The sequence below is a fragment of the Empidonax traillii genome, unplaced genomic scaffold (genome assembly GCF_003031625.1).
Source record: "Empidonax traillii isolate 1590-97213 ecotype Southwest subspecies unplaced genomic scaffold, ASM303162v1 scaffold92:size1159251, whole genome shotgun sequence".
Lineage (NCBI taxonomy): Eukaryota > Metazoa > Chordata > Aves > Passeriformes > Tyrannidae > Empidonax > Empidonax traillii.
Window position 1 is genome coordinate 941,484 of NW_020955285.1, and position 19,995 is coordinate 961,478.

A 19,995-nucleotide genomic window follows, 5' to 3' on the forward strand; every position below is an offset into this window, starting at 1 on the left:
TAATACAGTGTTCTCTTCTTCTTTGTTTGTGTGCAGTTTCAAAATTCAGGATACTCTGTTTGGGCACAGATCTGTGAGCTGGGCAAATGGCACCTTTAGACAATGTTGTATTAAGACCAATAGGAGTACATAGTCATAGTCTGTCTTTGACAGTGTTGCTCCTCAAAGGAAAATGTAGGTATTGCTTTCAGGTATGGCAGCAACTTAACTACAAGTTAACATTAGCATATGTACAAAAGAGAATAGGTGTAAGGCTGTTGGCCTGACATTTCTAATAGTAAAATCTGAGAAGTGGATTTTCAGGTTAGAAAATTAGAAGCAGTGCCATGTTTCTCAAGAAGTCTTGCAGAGTTTGCTGCTAGTTCTGAAATGAATAGGCATATTGGAATCTGGCATCCCTTGTCTTATAGGTAACTCCCACATTTAGTGTTAGTGCATGCATATCCCAAACCAAATAAGGTGTTTTATTCTTAGAAACCACAAAACTTTTACTGATTTGGAGCTGCAGCAGCAATGTGCTGTAAAATTGCTGCAGGAGGTTTGAACTCCCTCGCAGAGGTTGTGACGTTAGATATAGAGTTCACAGGGTGCATCGCATATGACAGCAATGTCAGTAAGTCTTAGCTTAAAAGTGTGCACGGGCCATCTTTGTTCCATTACACAGTCTGAAGTGCAGCAGAACCAGCTGGAATACCAAATTGTTTTACTGGCCTCTCAGTCAAAGTTCAGAACGCTTGCAGAACCTCCCCATGTTCTCTTCTCATCAAAACCCTGACACACCACCACCAGCCTCACAACACACAGTTATCAGGAGCAAAAAAAAACAGCCAAGTTCCATAATTCTAAGTTTTCTTTTTCTCCTCTTGCTTGCAAATTGTTGTGTAGACGTCTCTCAGCTTCTTAGCTAGAAAAATAGGGACATGAAGATACTTAATGCTTGAGACTTGTTTTAGTTGTCTGTGTAATTCTGATATGCAGGCTCCAGTGCATGAATGGAAAACGTGTGTAAATTCTTAGATTTATCTTGAAAAATCTCAACTTTCTGGTATTTTTCTTGCAACAAATCTGCTTACCTCAGCCTTACTATCAAACGGGCTATTATGTTAGCAGCTTTGTTTGGCTCACAAAAGAGGGAATTTAAATAATTTGAATGCCCAGTAAATGCATGTATCACTAGTTAATATTTTATGCATGTATGAAAGAAATGCTAACATATTATCACTTTTATTAAAAATTTCATCAACTTTTAGTAGTTTTCTTCCAGCCTTCTGTGTGGTCCTTATTGATTGTAGGTTTTTGTACAGATTTTAAAATTCTCAAGGATCAATCCTAGTTGATTTAACTTCTCACTTAGTATTTAGTAGGACAAAGGAAAGTTGCTAAGCCTGATTTTTCCTTTCCATAGATCTTTAATTTTGGCATACACCAGATGGGAGATGGAAAAAAGAAAACTCTGACTGGTTTTGACTGCCAAGTAGAACAATGCTGATTGTGATCAGAGACGTGGAATGTATTTTAATCTACTTTAACAGATGTATACTTTTCAAACAGGGAAAGTGTGGGGTTTTATTCATGGATATCAGTTTGGCTATGCAAGACTGTGAGGTATCTAATCAATTTCAACAAGTCACAAATGTTATTTATATGTTCATAAATTCATAGGCTCTTTTTAAGAGAAAATATTCATTATTTTTCAAACATTTAATTTCTCCACTTAACACAGGCTTCCTAAAAAGATTTATTTTTTTTTTTTGTATATCAAGCATTTGGAGGAAGAGGTGTCATAAAGCTGATTCTCCAATGAGAAGAGCTTTAATTTTTTTTCTAGGTTTCCCTTTTCAACAGGGGTAAGGGAAATGGTTTCTAGCAGATGGCAGTCTTCATATTGCATATGCTGGAATAAGCAGACGATTATAGTTCCACCTTGAGCATACCAACTATTTCTGGCTGTTCTTACCTTAGTTTGTCTGCCAGCTGTATCTGTGGGTTCAAACTGCTTGAGTCAAAATTTTTTAGCGTAGTAAACTTAAGCCTCAGTAGCAGATTGTATCTGTTTTTGCATTTCTGCACAATTTTTCAGCTTTCAACTGAGCTTGTGCTAAAGCATTTTGCTGCTATTTTATTAGGTTTCAAACAGTGCCCTGACATGCATTTTACTGCTTGAAGTGCATTTGGAGTTAAACAAGAGTCTCTTGCTTCTTCTTACCTGGATAAGTCGCACTGCCAAATTATTTGAGAGGGGCTTGGGTTTTTTTATTTTTTGAAAACCATTAGGCATTCTGGACAAGATCTTTGTAGCTGATTGTCAAACAGTAAATATTCTCTAAAGAATTTATTTGCTGGCCATAATGTATTTAGGAAGGAGAGGTTAACTTTGCAATTATTTGCTAAACAAGCTAAAAAACAATCCTAAGTGAATTCTAAGGAGAATTACTCCAAATTTAGTCACTAATATGATAAGCTAACAGTGTATTCTGTGGGACAAAATTGTTCCAGTTGCCTATGCAAAACTAGAATACTGACCCATTCATTAGTCATCACAATTGAAATAATTTCATTTTCTTATACAGAAATAGCATCTTCTCCTACCTTCTGTAAGAGATTTGGTGGCTTATCATCTCATCCAGGCCAATAGTCATGGCAGTCAGGAAAAATCCCCAGTACTGACAAGAATTAAATCTACTTTTCTACATCCTCCGTAGGATCTTCATCTGATAATTGTCCTCTTATTAATAGCTGCACTTTCAAGGATGTCCTAACTGAAGGAGAAGAGTGAGCTAATTTAGATGCTCTTGGAAGGAGCTATCAAAAAAGTGTGTATTAGAGACGTATTTAAATAAATATTTGTTTTGGGTTTATATCTGTTTTTCATCTGAGTGTGAATCCTTCAGTCTCAGTAGTATTATAACATGAAAAGTTTTTAAAAAAAACAAACCTCTGTGCTTGGATATTACTAGAGATTAATTCCATTTTGTACAAATACTCAGCAGTTGTAATGATGTCCTCAAAGTATCCTACTACCATAACATAGTACAATCTCTGATGGACCCTGAAAGAAGAAACTCATAGAGCTGAGTTCTCTTTCCAGATTTTCTTCAGGGGTTAGCAGAAGTTCGTGTTTCAAATACTGTCTGTTTTCAGCTAATCCCACTTGTGTTAATACTATTTCCAAAAACTGAAAGGGTATATCAAGCTTTGTCAAATAATTTGACAGTGTGACTTAAAAAGCTGGCAACTACTAACAGCAAATGGTTCAGTTGGATCTTTCCTTTGATTTTAATAGACATTTATTAATCATAATAGATGCAGTAATCTGATCGTTAGTTAATTGGCTGCATTTATTTCTGTGGCTACAAGTAGGATGGGGAATTCTCTCAAGTCCTGTGTATGATGTACTCTACAGCAGTGTTTTGGAGTCTGTTATTTCTCATGAGGAATAGGTCTGTGTGCATGTGAACGTACTGTTTCCCCTCAGTCTAAACAACCCTGTTGGTTTGCTGATTAGCCTTGCATTATGGAGGTTAGTGTTTTGTTATGTGCTAAGATGTGGCTGTTGTTACTCACCCCTTGTTGCCTTTAGCCTATCTATTTCTTGCTCCCTGTAGCCATAGCAGACCTTCCTCATTTATGAGGTAAAAAAGTGCAAGCAGATGATGTTTGTATTATGTGAAACTGTTTGAATCTAAGCCCACAGGTTTTAAGGAGTGAGTGAAAATGCAGATATGACAGCAGATCAAAATTTCTCCTGCTCTGAAGTATGAGTAGCCAGGACAAAGAGACCAAAAAGTGTAGCCAAAGTCATAGTGAAAGCATGAGACAGTACAGGGTATACCCAAATCATAAAGCTCCCATGCTCCTCTCCTTGTATTAAGCCACTCTTCTGCTTTTCTGGTGGTCAGATTCTTCAATTCAAGGTGCTGCTGTAGATATGGGACCCATGTGCAACTAGCTGGAGCTCTAGATCTGCAGATGTAAATATGTAGGTGTGTTACATCAAATAAAAAACTTGAAAAGTAATCTGCCTTACTCATTGAATAGGCAGTTGTGCTCTTTTATTGTCTTTTGTGAAGTTATTTCCTGAAGCATAGATGAATTCTTTTTATGAATCTGGTCACATCCTGCTGGTTTTGTCCCCTGGAAGGACCTGAAGTAAGTAAAGCCAGTTTGCTGCAGTTACTTAGTATGTAGATAGGGTAGAGAGGAGAAGATGCTTGAGACTGAATAGGCTGGAAAAAGGGCATTTTTTCAGGCTGTGAATATTAAGTTAACAGGCTCACTCAAAACAGTACTTATTGAATCTCTAAGAAGAGATATTTTAATTATAAACTGAATTGTATGCTAGTATTTTATGCCTTATATTGACCAAAGTCTGAATTGCTGCTTCTGATCTTTGAACTTATTATTTGTGGGAGTTTAGGGAGTTTTAAGTCTGGTACCTGGATACTGAATGGCTTCCTTCAGTTAAGATTTTACGTATTCGTAATTTTTAACTTTATTTTGCAATTCCCCTATCATTAGGGCATAATTGGAGTTTTTCACTATGGTTTATGCTTCCCAGACTGACTTGTTTGAGTGCGGGAAACATGGAGAATATAATGACGTAAAATGACATGAAAATAAATGTAAATAAATGAGGTTTAGTTTAAAATTTGCCTGGGGTATTGGGCAGATAGCCAAAATGAGTTAAGCAGTGGGATTCTTAATGTGAGTATCAGGGATATAAGCTATGGAATTTAAGCCTGTTTTCTGTGTGGCCAGTGGTTGTTTGCTTAGACTTTAATAGTGGCTTAGTAGGTTTCATTATCCTTTGAAATAAAATGGATATCCAGTTATCATCAAACTGGCTGAAAAAGCCTTCATTTCCTAACAGGTTGTTGAGAACTTTAAGTCACACTTCTACAAATTCACATTAAAACCACTTTTGCCAATACCTTTGACGGTGATCCTTTGAGTGACCTAAATCTGTTGACACAGGTCTTTCTAAGGTACTATGTAATATTATTGCAAATAAGCTACCTGTTAATACCCATTAGAAAAAAACTGTAAATGAAAACACTGATGTGGTTGTGGTGTGATCTTTCTGCTGCCTTTTGGATTGCAAAATATTCAACCTATTAAAGTTCACAACATGAAGCCAGCTTCCCAAACAGGAGTATGCTATTTCAGTTACTCTGATTTTTATTTTCTTTTTAGTTTTTCTTGCTGGAAAAAAGTATTATTTTTGCAGATCTGAGTATGATGCACAGCTCTCCAGATATTGTAAAAAACTATGCAGGGTTTTTCTGTGCCAGAGTAGCAGCAGCTGTACTTAGTGTGAAGGAGAGAAATGGATGCTTAAACCATGTTGCTCTTTCTGCTGTGCCACACTGAGATTCTATTCACCTTGCAATGAATGATCCATCTTTGTTAGATCAGACAGGCCAGCAAAGCTTGTGTCAAAGGGGCCTTTTCAATTTGTTATCCTAGCAGCTGGTTCTCTTCCATTGCCTTTGCTTACTGTACATCTGGAAGAAGAATTCTTGCAGCTGGGAGCCATTTCATGTCTAAACCACATCCCCTGTCCATAGCAGAAATACTCTTTTGACAGCAGATGTCAAGCAAACCCTTAATGGGTTATTAATTTAAAAAAAAAAAAAAAAAAAAAAAAAAAAGAATAAAAATTGATCAATGCAAAAATTGATAGTGGAATCATTTTCCTCTTTTACCATCTGTATTTGTAACTTTACTGTTATTTGGAAATTTTAGTAGAATCTGGCTTTTTTAGAAGTGCAGAGGACATTCTTATTTTATATATTACTTTAAATAACACTAAAGTATTATTAAGACAGTAAATATTGTGATTAAAAAGCAGCACAGGTAGCTTACAATCAAAATTTAAAATGTTAGTATTACTGAACATAGACTGAAACTCTTCTGAAGGTAAAGTGAAGCTCTTCAGCGCCCAGAATTTTACCTTTGTTTCTGCTCTAGGCTTTGAAGTCCTTATTTGGCAATTAAGTTGAAGCGAGTTGTTTGCAAAGGTGCTGATGATTTTAATGTTCGCTGGAGCTGGTGCTAGTAAAATGACGGAATTTTTATTTATGTGCTGAACTTGAAGTGTTTGGCGCTTGCTTCAGTATTTTTTGACCTAAAGGACAGACAATAAGACTTATCCTTAGGCTGTGAAATACTTAGAACATCACTAGAATTGATAAGCCCTATTATCCTTTTTGTGCTAATCTGAAAAACAGTGTCATTGTTTACTATATGTTTACTATAATGAAGACTAGCCTTAAGATTTAAAAAAAGCATTACTTTTTAAATGTATTCCAAAAACATTTTTTATGTGCATCAATTTTAATCTTCTGCACTCATGTCTTGTTTTTTTTTAGAAAAACAACCCATTTTCTTTTTGATCATTTAGAAATGTCAGATCCTTATAAAATGTAAGGTTAGAAAGAAAAAATACTCAAGAAAAAGAATAAAATGCAGTCATTCATCTGTTGAGCAGGTTAATTTTTCAGTAATTTCTCCTGCTCGCCTAATTTCTTGCCTAGACAAATTGAAATTCTCAATGCGGTGTCCTTGAAAGGAATCTTATCCTGGTTGTGTCGGTGCAGGCTCCAGGCACTGTGTGTTTGGTCAGCAAGCAACAGTGGGTGGTCAGGCTGTAGCACAGGACAAGGGCCCGCTGTGCACAGGAAAAAATGTTCAAAGGTGTTTAAGGCTGGTAAGGAAGTCTGCCGCCCTTCAGAGAGTCCGGAGGCTATAGATCAGCCTTCCCTCACTATTGTAGCCTGTGAGAAAATTCACTGTAAGATACATAATGGATGAGAAAATACAGTAACTGTATTTACCTGGTCGCACATCTGTAGGGTCTTTTTTTTTTCCTATTTGATCTTGCTCATATATATGCTATATATGAGCGAGTCTGTGTAATGACAAATGTTTGAGTTACCATGGAAAATCTTGTTGAAAAATTATATAGCCTAAGGTTGGTCACTTGTTAGCAATTTTCTTTGTCACTGCGGAAAGTATTGGCACTATATTATCCCCTGATCACCAGCAGCTCTTGTAAAAAGCTTTACTGAATGTCACATAGTTATGCACTGGAGTGACAGAATTGCAGAGTGGCTGAGGTAGGTTACAGAAGGGATTTGAGTGGAGTGTGACTCCCACGAGAAAAACCTCCACCTGCCAGACTGCAAGGAAAAAAAAAACAGGCAGACTTGTGAAGTGGCCAATATTGCAGAAGAATTTTTATACTCAGTTTAGTAATAGTTAAGCGATATGAAAGTAAAGCACCTTTTAAAAGTTTAAATCATTGACTGGTTTGAGTATCATGGAAAAATCTATTTTAGGCAAATTTCATGTTAGTCATCTTTTTAATGGAGATTGTAACAGCTGCATGCAAAGAGCATGCAGGTAACCTTCCAGAAAATGGTGTCAAGGTTTGTACATGAGCTAGAGGTACGGTAGGAACAGTAGAACCCTCTAGTAACTCCAGTACTGATAAGGCTGCGATTAGGGGTCAGCACAGGTGGCTTTTGATTTATAAAAAGCAAAACCACAAATTAGATAAATAACATCAAAAAGAATTGTACTTTTTTTGTGCTCTCTAAGTCCTTATTTTGCTGAGATCTTACTGCACTAGAACAGAAGAGATATGAACAAAACTGCTGAAATATTTCTGTTTCACACAGTGTCTGAATGTGCACTTTCAAAATACCTGCACAAAAAGTTGAAATCCAGTAAAGTCCTGTTTAAAAAAACCAAAAAAGTTAAAGCAGTATTAAGCTCCTTAAGCTTACAGTTTTAAATGTAATAAGGCATTAATTATACTTATGGTTTGTGATGACTGTTTGGTAGAAGAAGAAAATGTACTACATTTATTTTTCCTGTGTTTCCTTGGTTAAATATACAATTGGCACTGGAGTCACTGACATATATGCTGTATTTTGGAAAAAATTACTTTTGTAACTTCAAAGATGCAGTGTATTTTTTAAAAGCAGAGATCTACCAGGAATACATTGTTCATGCTGTTTATACTTCTTAAAACCTTTTAGCACAGTAAAAAGTTAATTTCTTGAAACTGTAAACTTGTTGCTGTCCTATATTCAGGATCTAGGAATGTAAGAATAGTACACAAATCAAATAGTGAATGGTCAGTAAATTACTATTTGGTTAGTTTATTTAGGTTTATAAATATTATTGTCTACAGTCCATACTACTGTTAATTCATTGTATTACATTATGCTGCTAAATTTAAGCTGCTGGCTCCAGAGAGAGAACGAGCTGGGATAGAAGAAAAATTGTTTGTAAGTTAACTCTCACTTTTTTTACAAGATTTATGCACTAGTGTGCAGTCTTCAAGCGCTATCTTCTGGTAGGGTGAAAGCAAGATCAGCTTCGCTAATGTAGTCCAGATGTTTATTAGTCCTGAGGGTATATGAGCTGTTGTAGTTCCCTGCTGCTGTGTTGTACTTGCTTGTAATGGTAGACAACCAATTAAGAAATTAGTTCATGTTAAACTTTCTTTTCCTGGTACGCCTGCAAACTGATGATGTGGTTTTTCTGGTGGAACAAGAGAGTGTTCTTTACATGTTTTCTGTTACTGGTGAATACATAAACCATTTGGGCTGCATGAGGTTAGTGTATCAGCAGCAATACAGAATGTTCAAGTTTTCGCATACCTTGAGCAAATGGTTTTAATTGAACTAATTCATATTAAGAAAATCAACCCATTGGGTTGAAAAACAACCCAAATGGGTTGTTTTGGTAAGTGTATCTGTTTTTCTTAATTCTGAGGTTTAATTGGCAGTGTCATTTTTAGAGACCATCTGTTTACAAGACATTCCTCATATTAACAAGATGTCTCAAAGCTGAGAACTTAAATTCTATGCAGAGAGATTAAGGAGGGATTTTTTTTGTTGTTGTTGTCGTATTTGTGAAAATAACATTACTACACTCTTTATTTTGTTGTTGTTGTTGTTTGGAGTTTTTTGTATATTTTAAATAGCTATGCCATTAACAATTCTGACTTGGTCTTCTTGGCATACTCTCTTCCCCCCACCCCCTCAAATAAAATGCAGATATGTTGAATCTCAGTCCAATGCTCTTCGAAGCCTGTGAACTTATGGGAGACACCAAATTTCTGAGGGTCTTCTAAAATTTTCTTTTTATTCTGTGTAGAATTTCTGTAAGATATTGAACCATGTGGATTTTTTACTCTGGAAAGGAATCAAGTTGGTTTGGTTTTACTTCATTCTGTAAGGTTGCTGGATTGTTTTCATGGATGTCAATTACTGCAAAGATTTAGTTTTTTTACTTTCTATTTTTTTTTTTGTATTTTTAGTTCTTCAAAAGGAAAAGTCTTTCACAAATTCTTGTTAAAACTCACTGTAAATCTCATCTGTGGTGACAGTGGAAAATACACTTGAATTACTGCAGTGAATTCTGTGTTCTGAAAACTCATCGGTTTTAATGGTGTCATAAACATGAATTGTGTTATGTGGTGCAGGAGTTAGAGTGATCAGAATCACAACACAGCCTAAAGATAAAAAGGAGGGTTCATCAAATCAGTTAATTGTGTCAGTCACAATTGTGAACAATGTAGCAAATTGGCTCTGTTTACTTAGGTGTTTTACAGTATGAACAGTAATAAGATGGATGGACAGTTATCTTGGTAATAACAATGCCACAGAGAAAGGCCACAGGACATTTCTTTAAAAACCTTTATAGAAGGAAGAACTTCTTTCAAAATGAACTAAAACCCAATACTGTCACCTATTGGAAGTTTGTGATAAGTTTCACAATACTTAGTATTGCTCTTTAAGCCCCAGCTGTTGAAGTAAAATGATTAGGTATATCTTTCTGCCATGCTAGTCTGATACCAGCATAAATTTAAAATAAATGTGCTTTGCAACCTTTTAACTTTGTGTTACTCTTGAATCTGAGAATTGCAGTGTTACAGCTGGTGCTCTTCCTCTGTGACCTTCCTATTATTTTAAATTAATGTAGTTATCGATGGAAAAGATCAACAATATAAACTCAAATGCTAAGATTCTCACTACAAAATTTAGTGTGAATTACCAGAGGTGGTTTCATCTCAATATAAGAGAGCATTTTTTTTTGCCATGAGAGCAATCAATTACTGAAGTAACCTCCCCAGGGACATTGTTGAGCGTTCCCATCACTGGAGGTTTTCAAGATGAAACTGGACAGGGTGCTAGATAATCTCACCCTGGCTCCCTTTCCCATGAAAGTTGGACCAGATGATCTTCTGAGATCATTTACAGCCTGGATTGTTGTATAATTCCATTAATTGTGATCAATTTAAGTTTCGTTGTTACAGCTCAGTTGGGCAATGCTGAAATAATTTTTGATGGTTACTTTCAGAAATATATCTATTGTGAGAAATGCAAAAAGCAGCAATTTAGACTTTAAAAAAGTTGTTGGTAGTGTCACAGTACATCATGAAGTCATCATGGTCTGCTTTTTCTTATGTTTTTCAAAATGCATGTTAGACTCCAAGTATCCACCTCCATTGGATTAAATTGTTTCTTAGGACTTGCAAATAGTGATCTACATATGGAGAGGCACCCAAAGAAGAAAATAATTGTTCAATACACTGGAAAATATTTTATGGGTTTGTAGATAAGTAAGGGATGGTTTACACACACATGCAAACATACAATGCCATTAGTTCATCTGCTTCATGATGGATGGATTCTTTATACCTGAACTCTGTAGAGGTGAAACAGCTAAGTAAGAGTTGAACACTTTACCTTTAACTGCTTCAGCTGGACACACAAAGAAATTTTGCTGTTGAAAAGTGTATTTAGGACATACACCAGAAAAAAAGCATGGGCTATGTCACTAGATGCGTAAATATACATGTATCCATGGCTTTCATTAGCTTATTATAGGGCACTATTTAAAAACAGAGAAACATACAGGCCAAAGAATGGTATTTTCCATGTTACATTTGATTTTGGCTTTGCTACAGGAGTCAATAGTGTATTATTGAACTGCATTAAAATATATGAACAGTCCAAATAAGCCAAGATTAGGAATGTTTTTGTAAGATAACTTTTTTGCATCAGTGAATTAAATGAGAATTCCACGTGCAACATGAAATTTCGTGTCAACTGATGTGCAAAATTATTCTAACTTCTAGGGCTTTTTTCCCTATCCTTAGGCAATTCATTACTCCACAGTCCCATGTTAGACCTGGAAAGTGACGTGCGTCCATCACCGATCGGCCATCTCAGTCAAACTGCTTCACTGAAAAGGGGCAGCAGCTTTCAGTCTGGCCGTGATGATGGTAGGCATCTGTTTTATTTGAAAACCAAAGTTGCAGCCCCCAGTGTCCAGTGTATGGTGTAGTCAAAAAACCCAGAAACCCACAACCCTGTGTGTTTGGTTTGGTTTGTTACCAAATACAATTCTTTCTTCTCATACAATACTGTTGCATACTAAAGGGATCCTCTGTGTTTTTTGCAAGTAAAGAGAAGTTCATAGTCAAAATTTGCTTCTGAAAATGTAGTTAAAAAAATAAAAGTCTTTATTCTACAAAACCAGAATTTTTTTTGTATACATAGCCACCTATTGCCTACCCCCTTTTGCTGTTTTTATAACTTTTGCATGTTTGCTAAGATGGTTCTCCTTGCATTTGCACCTTCTGTGACTTCACATATCTGAATCTCCAATGCTCCAGACCCAGAAAGGGAAACAAAGTGTGTGACTGAGCTCAAGCAATCTGTCTGTCCACAACCAGCTGAGCCCTTATGTGTCTTAAGTGTCCTTAACACCCTTTCCAAACAACTTCATCTCAAGAGTCTTTCAATGGTGACGTCATAGGAGACAGAAAACGTGTTTTTCACAGAATAGATAATTTCTTATTGAAGTACTGTTTTACAGGAAGCAAGTTTTTATGAAGAAATTTCTGGATTTGGTCTTTGATGTTACTCCTCTCCCAGTTCTGTCAACATCCTTGAAAAAACATCTATAAATATGGTTGTGGGAGTTCCTTCCAAAAAGAGGAATGAAGGGAAAGGAATCTTTCAAGAACATAGAATGAAGAATAATGAGAATTGTACATTCTTGTGCTACCATGCACATGCAAGAGAATTATATTGTCACTGTTTGGGCTGAGAAAGGACAAGGGTAACAGTAAGACAGTAGTGTAATTACTCTGAATGCAAGTATCTTTTCGTTGAAGAGTGTGTAATTCACTTTTTGAAAGACAATCACTCAGCCACAAAACCTCAAATGAAGTTGATTAAAAATGTTACAAAGCAAAACAGTAAATTACTGGTTATTTTTGAATACCATACACTAACAATACACATGCCACAATGTTGCAAGCAACACCCAGAATCCAGTTTATTTTTATCTCTTACAAACTGGTAAAGCTAAGTTTTCAACAAGTTTTACATATTCCGTAGCCACTAGTTTAAACTAAGATTCAAAGGATTCAACTGTAAGGATTAGAGCACAATAATAATTTCACCCCAAAGACCCAACAGTTAGAATAAGTTACCTCCAAGTTGAGTTCATTGGTGCTTAGGTGCTCATGACGGATGCATGTGTAGGAACAGTTGGAAGCTCCACTATCCTTGCTCTTCTCTGAATGCAGAGGTAAACCAAACCAACCAATACCTATGCAGGAGCTGCCATTCCAAATGTGCCATGATGTGCTCTGTTTTCAGGTTGGTTGTGGATTTTTTTTTTTTTTTAAAGTAAATTTGAGGAATGACATCTCTGGGCTGTTTTGGTGTGTTTGGGTTTTTTTGCCCAATGTGTTTGACAGTGATTGTGCAAGAGATTGTTAGAAGAAATTACTATGAATTCAAAACTGCAACATGGAAGTAATATTCAACTCTTGCTTGAGCATATGTTCATGAGAATATTTAAACAACAGACAGTAGTTCTAGTTTTATCTTTAGGTTGTTATAGCAGATATTATAATAGAATAAATGGAATAAAAGTAAGTTTTTGCTTTAATGTAGACTGGAACTTTCTTTAGGAGCAAAGTAAAAAGTCCTGAATTTATGGCCAGAACCTTTTGATATGATGTACAGTAGCTTATCCTAGGAAGTATCTGCTTTCTGTAGGCTTGGGACTAAGCCTGAAATGTGCTTCCTGAAAGAGAAAGAATTTCAAAGATAAAATAAATCTTGCCACTATGTTTCCAGTTACAATCAAACATCCCTGGTTCCTTGGGTTAGCTTTTGGCAAAGATGAAATGGTTTCTTGAAGGAACAGAAATTTTTTTGTTAGAACTTGGGATGTGTAGACATTACAGAGCCTCTGCTGCTATAGGGTTGTTGGCACAGCTTCCTGACATAGTCACAGTTTCTGTTAATAAGAGTTTTTCTTGCACTGGGTCTGGACTAGTTCTCTGACACTCATAAACCAAACTGGTGAAAATATCTTATCTGTGTCCACACTATGAACTCTTCTAGTTAAACTTTGAAGAGTTGATACCTCCTGAACAGATGCATCTCTATCAGCACAGTTGCACTTGAATTATGTCAGGCCTCTTTCCATATTTTGGGCTTTCACTGTGATATTATTTTCAAATGCTAATCCAGATTGCCTAAATTTTTTGACCATGAGCAAAAGTAATACTTTGGGTAATGCAGACGTTTATTTCTCCACTAGTGAAATGGACCAGTATTTGACCTGTGTTTTGACAAATGGACGCTGCTGAAGGCATTGATGTACTTGAAGGAGCTTCAAGACTGTCCACCAACATAATAAAATAGTGAGGCTCTGGTGAAGCCTACTAGTTACGTAATGTGGAGCTACTTTTGCTGAACTGGTGAATTCCTGTTCTCTTGAGGCAATATTCTTTAGCAAAGTAAATACAAAAAGTGCTATTTCGTGCAACGTTTTTCTGCATTTCCATGGAGTTATGTAGGATAATAGCATATTTTTAAATTTATCATTTGTAGAAGACCTGAGTTTATATACAAAAAACCCTCATATCAACCAACATGGCATTTTAAATTGTTTTTATTTTGTTTTGTCGAGGTTTTGGCTGGTTGGTTTGGGTTTTTTTCAAAAATGTCTTATTTCTTTGTCAAAGTGTTCTAAAGTGGATTCTAAGTCTTGATGTGCAATACAAGTCTCTTACCACTGGTTATGCTGATAGCCTGTTTTGTTAAACCATTGTAATCACAAAAGTTTCAGTGGAGAAGACAGATGGTTATAGAAGAATATTTCACAAAGTTTCCTTTTTTTTTTTTATATATATATGTGTATATTAGTGCTTTTCTTCTGCCCCTATTCAGCTTTCTCTTTCCCCCTTTTCCCCCCACAATCTCCATTTGCTCCATTGGATAAGAAAACAGGAAAAGTTACCTGTTGCCAACATTTCTTTTGAAACCTAAGATCACAGAACTAACGAAAGTACATTGGAATGAAAAATCTCACCAAACTTCCGTTTTCTGACTTACCTAACAATCCTACTGACGAAATCTGTGAGGACGTTTCCCCCTGGGTAAGACATATATGACAGTATCACGATTTTGTAACATTCGTATACTCTTCTCTTCTTTCTTGAAGACACATATGTTTAACACATGTGATGTATACACTGGGCTTTAAATTTTTTCCTTTCTATCTGATAAGTTTTATGTATACTCTATAGTCACATGTAAAACAAAGCAGCAGCAAGTTAAAAACACATTGTTATTATTTTTTTAAAAATTTTTAAAGTTGCTTTTTCCATCTTCTCCCCCTTTTAGCTTGGCGATACAAAGCTCCTCAGCAAGTTATATTTGTTGAGAAGTTGACAAAACTTGTTGTAAGCCAGCTGCCCAACTTCTGGAAGCTCTGGATTTCTTACGTGAATGGAAGTTTATTCAGTGAGGTATGGATTTTTCTGTGTAAATGTGTTGTAAGTAACAAAGGTCTGTGATAATTATGTCTGAAGTATTTTATTTCACTGGAAGAAGACATTTTAGTAAGAGGTTTTTCTTTTTATTTTTAAAAGAATGTAGGCATACAGTGGAATTACTACAAATTCTGACAGTGGAGGTTGTGTGAGTGTGTCTTTGTGTTTGTCTGTGTTCTAGTTGCTGGACTCTGTATCTCTGTACTTTCACCTCTTACTCATAGCTGGCCCCTCATTGGAGATCTGAAGAAATAGCACATTGCACGAAGGATAGATATTTGTAAAAGACAGAGTCATACAGAAAAATATTGTTTCCTTTCTTTGGAAAAGGAGTACTCATTTCTTGAGTTTTGAGCGTTTGGAAGTGAGGGTAGGTTTGAGACCAGAGTTGCAAAACAACCAAGGCCCAGAGTAGTATTCATGGACACACTGTAGGGAGTCCAGTTTGGAAGTGCAGTCAGCTGCAATCACCTGTGCTTCTAGTCCTTCTTGCTCAGGTTATCTGGTTGTTCTAAATCGCATAAATATAATCTTGATAATCCAAGAAGCGGGGGAAAAACAAAAGTAATGATTCATGACACTTGCCATTTTTGTACACACACTATTTAAATTCTTAAATCATTGTGTATACAATATTCCCCTACAAACAGAGCTGCAGCCATAATATCTATGATTCTTTGCAGCTTTAGTAGAAAATGTAACAAAAACCTTGGAAAAAGGACATTTGGAAGCTTATGTTCTCATTTTCCATTTCTTTAACTAAAAAATTAATGTATCACGCGTTCATTCTATTTAATGCTACTGTTTATAGCTCTTTATATGTTGAACCCATTTTACAGTGTATTGTAGCTCCAGTGAAATAGATTCTTTTTGTGATCCTCATTTTACATGATAAAAGAAAGATACAGCATTTACACCTAACATTCAGTGAAGGAAGTAGAATCAAGAATAAACCTTAGTACTGCTGACTTTCACAAAAATAATTTCATAAGGGAAGTGACAACCTTTATATTTGACAGACAATTTAAAATCAAACTTTGCAAATTCAACTGTTAAGTTACTGTGATTTTTTTTTCTGTGTACAGTGAAAAGTAAAGCAACTTCTAGAAAAACAGAGACTTGAAATGTAAACAAGGTTGAGAAATTCTACTTATGAAAATGACTGCAAGTGGAAAATGTAGTGATCTTATGTCATGCTTGAACAAAACATTGTTTCAATGTACTAAAAAAAAACCAAGAGAGGTAGTTTTCCTGTTAGTCTATAAGGTACACAAACTCTTCTCCTTTTGGGCCAAATTCTGAGCTGCTGAGAAATTAATTCCCATACATGTGATTTCTTCTGTTCCTCTGGTCCTTATGGAAGTCCCACAAGTTCTTGGGGAGAGAGAAGGTATCATATCCTTCATTCCTCCTTTGTGTTCTGCATGCCATGGTCAATTAAGGATGAGTGGGAGGCATAAGATAGAAGACTCCTAGAACACCCAATACTGTCTGTGATCCCATTGCATTCAAGACTGAAATTTTTATGTGTCTTTCTATCAGAAATAGTAGAGATTTTAATTCTCCATGAAGAAATTTCTTTTATCACATTGCTTGCTCTTTATTCAGGAAGCGAGGTGATTGCTACATTTTTTTTTTTTTAAGAAGCATCCAGTGAAAAATGGCATAGAGGGCTATTTCAGTTAGCTTATTCAAGTCTTCAAGACATTTTAAAAATATATAAAAAAAATCTCCACATATCCATTTCAAGATATATCTTCTCTTGTTCAGTTTGTTGGGTTTGTTTGGGGGGGGTTGTTCTTTTTAGTTTTGAAGGGTTAAATATTACTTAAAATACTGTCAGTTAAAAATTTATGTGGTATTTCAACAGTTTGAAAAGTTGAGTTCTTTGAATCACTCTTAGGTGAAGTCACATACATGAGTAGTAACCGTTGATCTTACCACAAGATAGTTTTGGTCTGTCTGTGCAGGAAAGGTTTAAGATTGGTCTTCAGCAAAACCACTAAGGAAAAAAAAAGATGTCAAAGATCTATGAATTGTTCTCTTAAATCCAGATGTAAAACACTGTGAATTTTAAGTTGCTATCTGAGGTTTCAAGGAATGCAGCTTATTTTCTTTTTAAAGCTTTAGAAGAAAGAATTGGGAATTATATGTAGCAATAACTTGAATGTTGTTCTCCTTGTCTGAAACCCTATAATTCAAAGCTTAAAAGTATAATATTTTCATAGCTTTATATTTTCCAAAACTGTTAAATAGTTTTATTTTTCTCTAATTTTTGTTCACTTCAAATTATTTGTTTTACCTTAAAGATCTTAAATACTTTATTTTGAGGGATTTTGAAAAATAACAGCATTTCAAAGTAATTACTTGAAAGTAAACTGATTCTCTTTGAGAACACTCTTGTCATGTTGTTGCACTTCTTGTCCAGTAGATGTTGCTGTACAAACATAAACCAGGAGATTTTCTAACTAAAATTCTGCTGTATCTGCACTTAATATTTGAAATAACTTTTATAGTGTAATTTACTCTACTGTGTGCTCGGTAGATTCCACAGAAGGCTAGAACTACAAAAAGGAAGACTACTAGTCAAAGCATATTTTTCTTCAACTGTAACTGTTTCATGCAAAGTGTACTCAGATTCTTCTGTTTTCAAATGACTGACAGTGAAGATGTTGCTTATTTTGCAGAGACTCTTTTACAATTAATTTAATTATTTAAAGAGCATTTTCCGCAAAATACTGTTCCTAAAACCAAGCAAAACCCCCTCAATCCTCCCCCTCACATCTTGCAATTCCAAATTGCCCTCATTGCAAAAATTGTCTCCGACTTCACATTGATGTCCTTCTCTGGTCAGCTTCCATGCTGAAAAAATAGAGGTTTTTTTCACATAGACCTAATGCACAATTGGACTGTACATGTTTTTGCTCTCACCTAGCACTGTGGTGAAAAAATTTTGTCCTCAAGAAGTTTGTACTGCTTTAGCTATTCTTATGGTTGTCTCTGACTTTGTCGTAAGTACACATTGTTCCTCAGATTTAAACATTAGATTTCTGACCTATGGTAAGTAGAGTTTATTGAGATATATATAGTCTTTGCTTATTGAAATGCTATGAGTTAGTTTTTATAATTGCATCATAAACTCATTGGTTTTCACCTCTTCACTTCGAAACCCCCATTTTCAGAATTATTTGAACAGTGGTTGTAAGATACTTACACTTTTCAATTTTCTCATTTTCACAAGACTGCTGAAAAATCTGGCCAAATGGAAAGATCAAAGAAGAACGCTAGGCAAAGACAAAATGATTTCAAGGTAAGTAGCTGGGGGAGATATGGCGGAGAGAGTCTTACTTTCTTTCAGTCGTCCTTCATAGCAAGGTGCTTTAGTGTCATCACCTTGAAAATCCAATTTCTTTAATCTTTTGTGTGTCTTTATGCCTTCTTCTCCTTTACTCTCTGCCATGTGTAACCCCCTGTAAATCATTCATTCCTTGCTCTTATGTATAGTACATAGCTGCTCAAACATATTGGTAGAGCTTTTTCCTTGATTTTTCTTTCCCATCTTCTGATGCAGAAAATGATTCAGGAAGTGATGCACTCTCTGGTGAAACTTATTCGTGGAGCCTTGCTTCCATTCAGCCTCAGAGAAGGAGAATTAAGACAGTATGGTGGCTGGGAGATGAAATCTGAACTTTCTGGCCAGTGGCTGACACATGTCATCCAAACTGTAAGGTAAATGAATCTGTGGACCTACAAAAACATGCTATTCCTGGAATACATGTGTTTTGAGACAAAATGTTTTGTTCGGTGCATTAAATACCCTGAGCTGTGAGAATGTTAACATTTTCAAAAATAGGATTGCAAAAAAATTGCTTATGGCAAATTTAGAATTCTGTGTGCAAATGTAATTACTGATGTCTCATGATCACACCAAGGTTGTGAGTTTGATCCCTGTATGGACCATTCACTTAGGAACTGGACTATGAGTCCCTTCCAACTCAGAATAATCTGTGACATCTTCTATGATATAGCCTTATTACATACCTTGTGAAAAAGTTGAAATAAAATATTTGATTGGCACAGCATAGACACTCAATGAATGAAACAGGATTTGACTCTTTAGGGTAGAAAGCAATTATTTGCTCCATTTGCTACATCTTCCCATCTTTGCAAAAATGGGTGAAAATATCATGCTTCTAACTACTGTATCATTCTTAGATCATAATTTACTGTTACAGTTGTTTGATGGAAGGTGATATTCCTGCTTATAATGTCATTCTGCCTATCATTATATTCGTTTATAAAATTAGTAATGTGCATCTCATTAATTAGAAATATCTCACTAATATGCAGAATTTGCTTCTATTTGTCTAAGGGGGCTACAAGAGTTGTCATTATCTATTGGAAACTTGAGTAACATCTGCATATGATACTGTACTTTTTATCTAGAGTTTTCAAAGCAAGTAACAAGCAAAGCACAGATGAAGAAAGGGGTTATAACCACTTAGAGATATACTTAGTGCAGGTGGAGCTAGCAGTGATATATATTGTTGTTAAGTCTGTTTAACACTTTCTCAAAGTCTGTTGTCACTTACATTACCTGTACTTTACCCATTTAGAAAAAAAATTCCATGTGAAGTTTGTTATTCTGGCTAAATTTTATGGAAAGCTTCCAATTTAGCAAGGAACTGACTTGATATTTGCTGAAAAGACATAAAGGACAGTGTTGCCCCTTTATGAAGAGTGATACAGTTTCCCTCAAATTATAAAATTCTAGAATTTAGCGCTTCCACATCTCTAATATTGGCTTGGAAATGTAACCAACAGATTCTCTAAAGGTTGGTTGTGCTCCTACCATCTGAGATAAGATCCAGGCTGAGGGTTATAGGGTATATGAAGACTTTTTCAGAGAATCTCCTTTTGCTTTCCGGGCACTGCCCTGGTAACGAACAACTGAACTGAGAGCTGGGGAAATCCTCTTTCCCTCCCACTCTTTTCCCCACCTCATGTTCTTACTGATGCCTGTGATGGCACTTTACTAAAGTGAGCTAGACTTTAATGCAAAGCAATCTAAAATAGAGAAGTAAAGGAGACAGTCTGGAGAAGAGGAATTG

General features: G+C 35.7%; 1 protein-coding gene across 3 annotated transcripts in view; it reads left to right on the forward strand.

Moving 5' to 3' along the window:
* EXOC2 (exocyst complex component 2) overlaps positions 1–19,995 on the forward strand; it is a 121,815-nt gene that overhangs the window by 51,716 nt on the left and 50,104 nt on the right. For all 3 annotated transcript variants that reach the window (XM_027881665.1, XM_027881667.1, XM_027881666.1), the window contains exons 12-15: positions 11,180–11,305; positions 14,736–14,860; positions 18,126–18,194; positions 18,456–18,613. In XM_027881665.1, the coding sequence (XP_027737466.1) occupies positions 11,180–11,305; positions 14,736–14,860; positions 18,126–18,194; positions 18,456–18,613 (478 nt within the window). The remainder of the gene's footprint in view (positions 1–11,179; positions 11,306–14,735; positions 14,861–18,125; positions 18,195–18,455; positions 18,614–19,995) is intronic.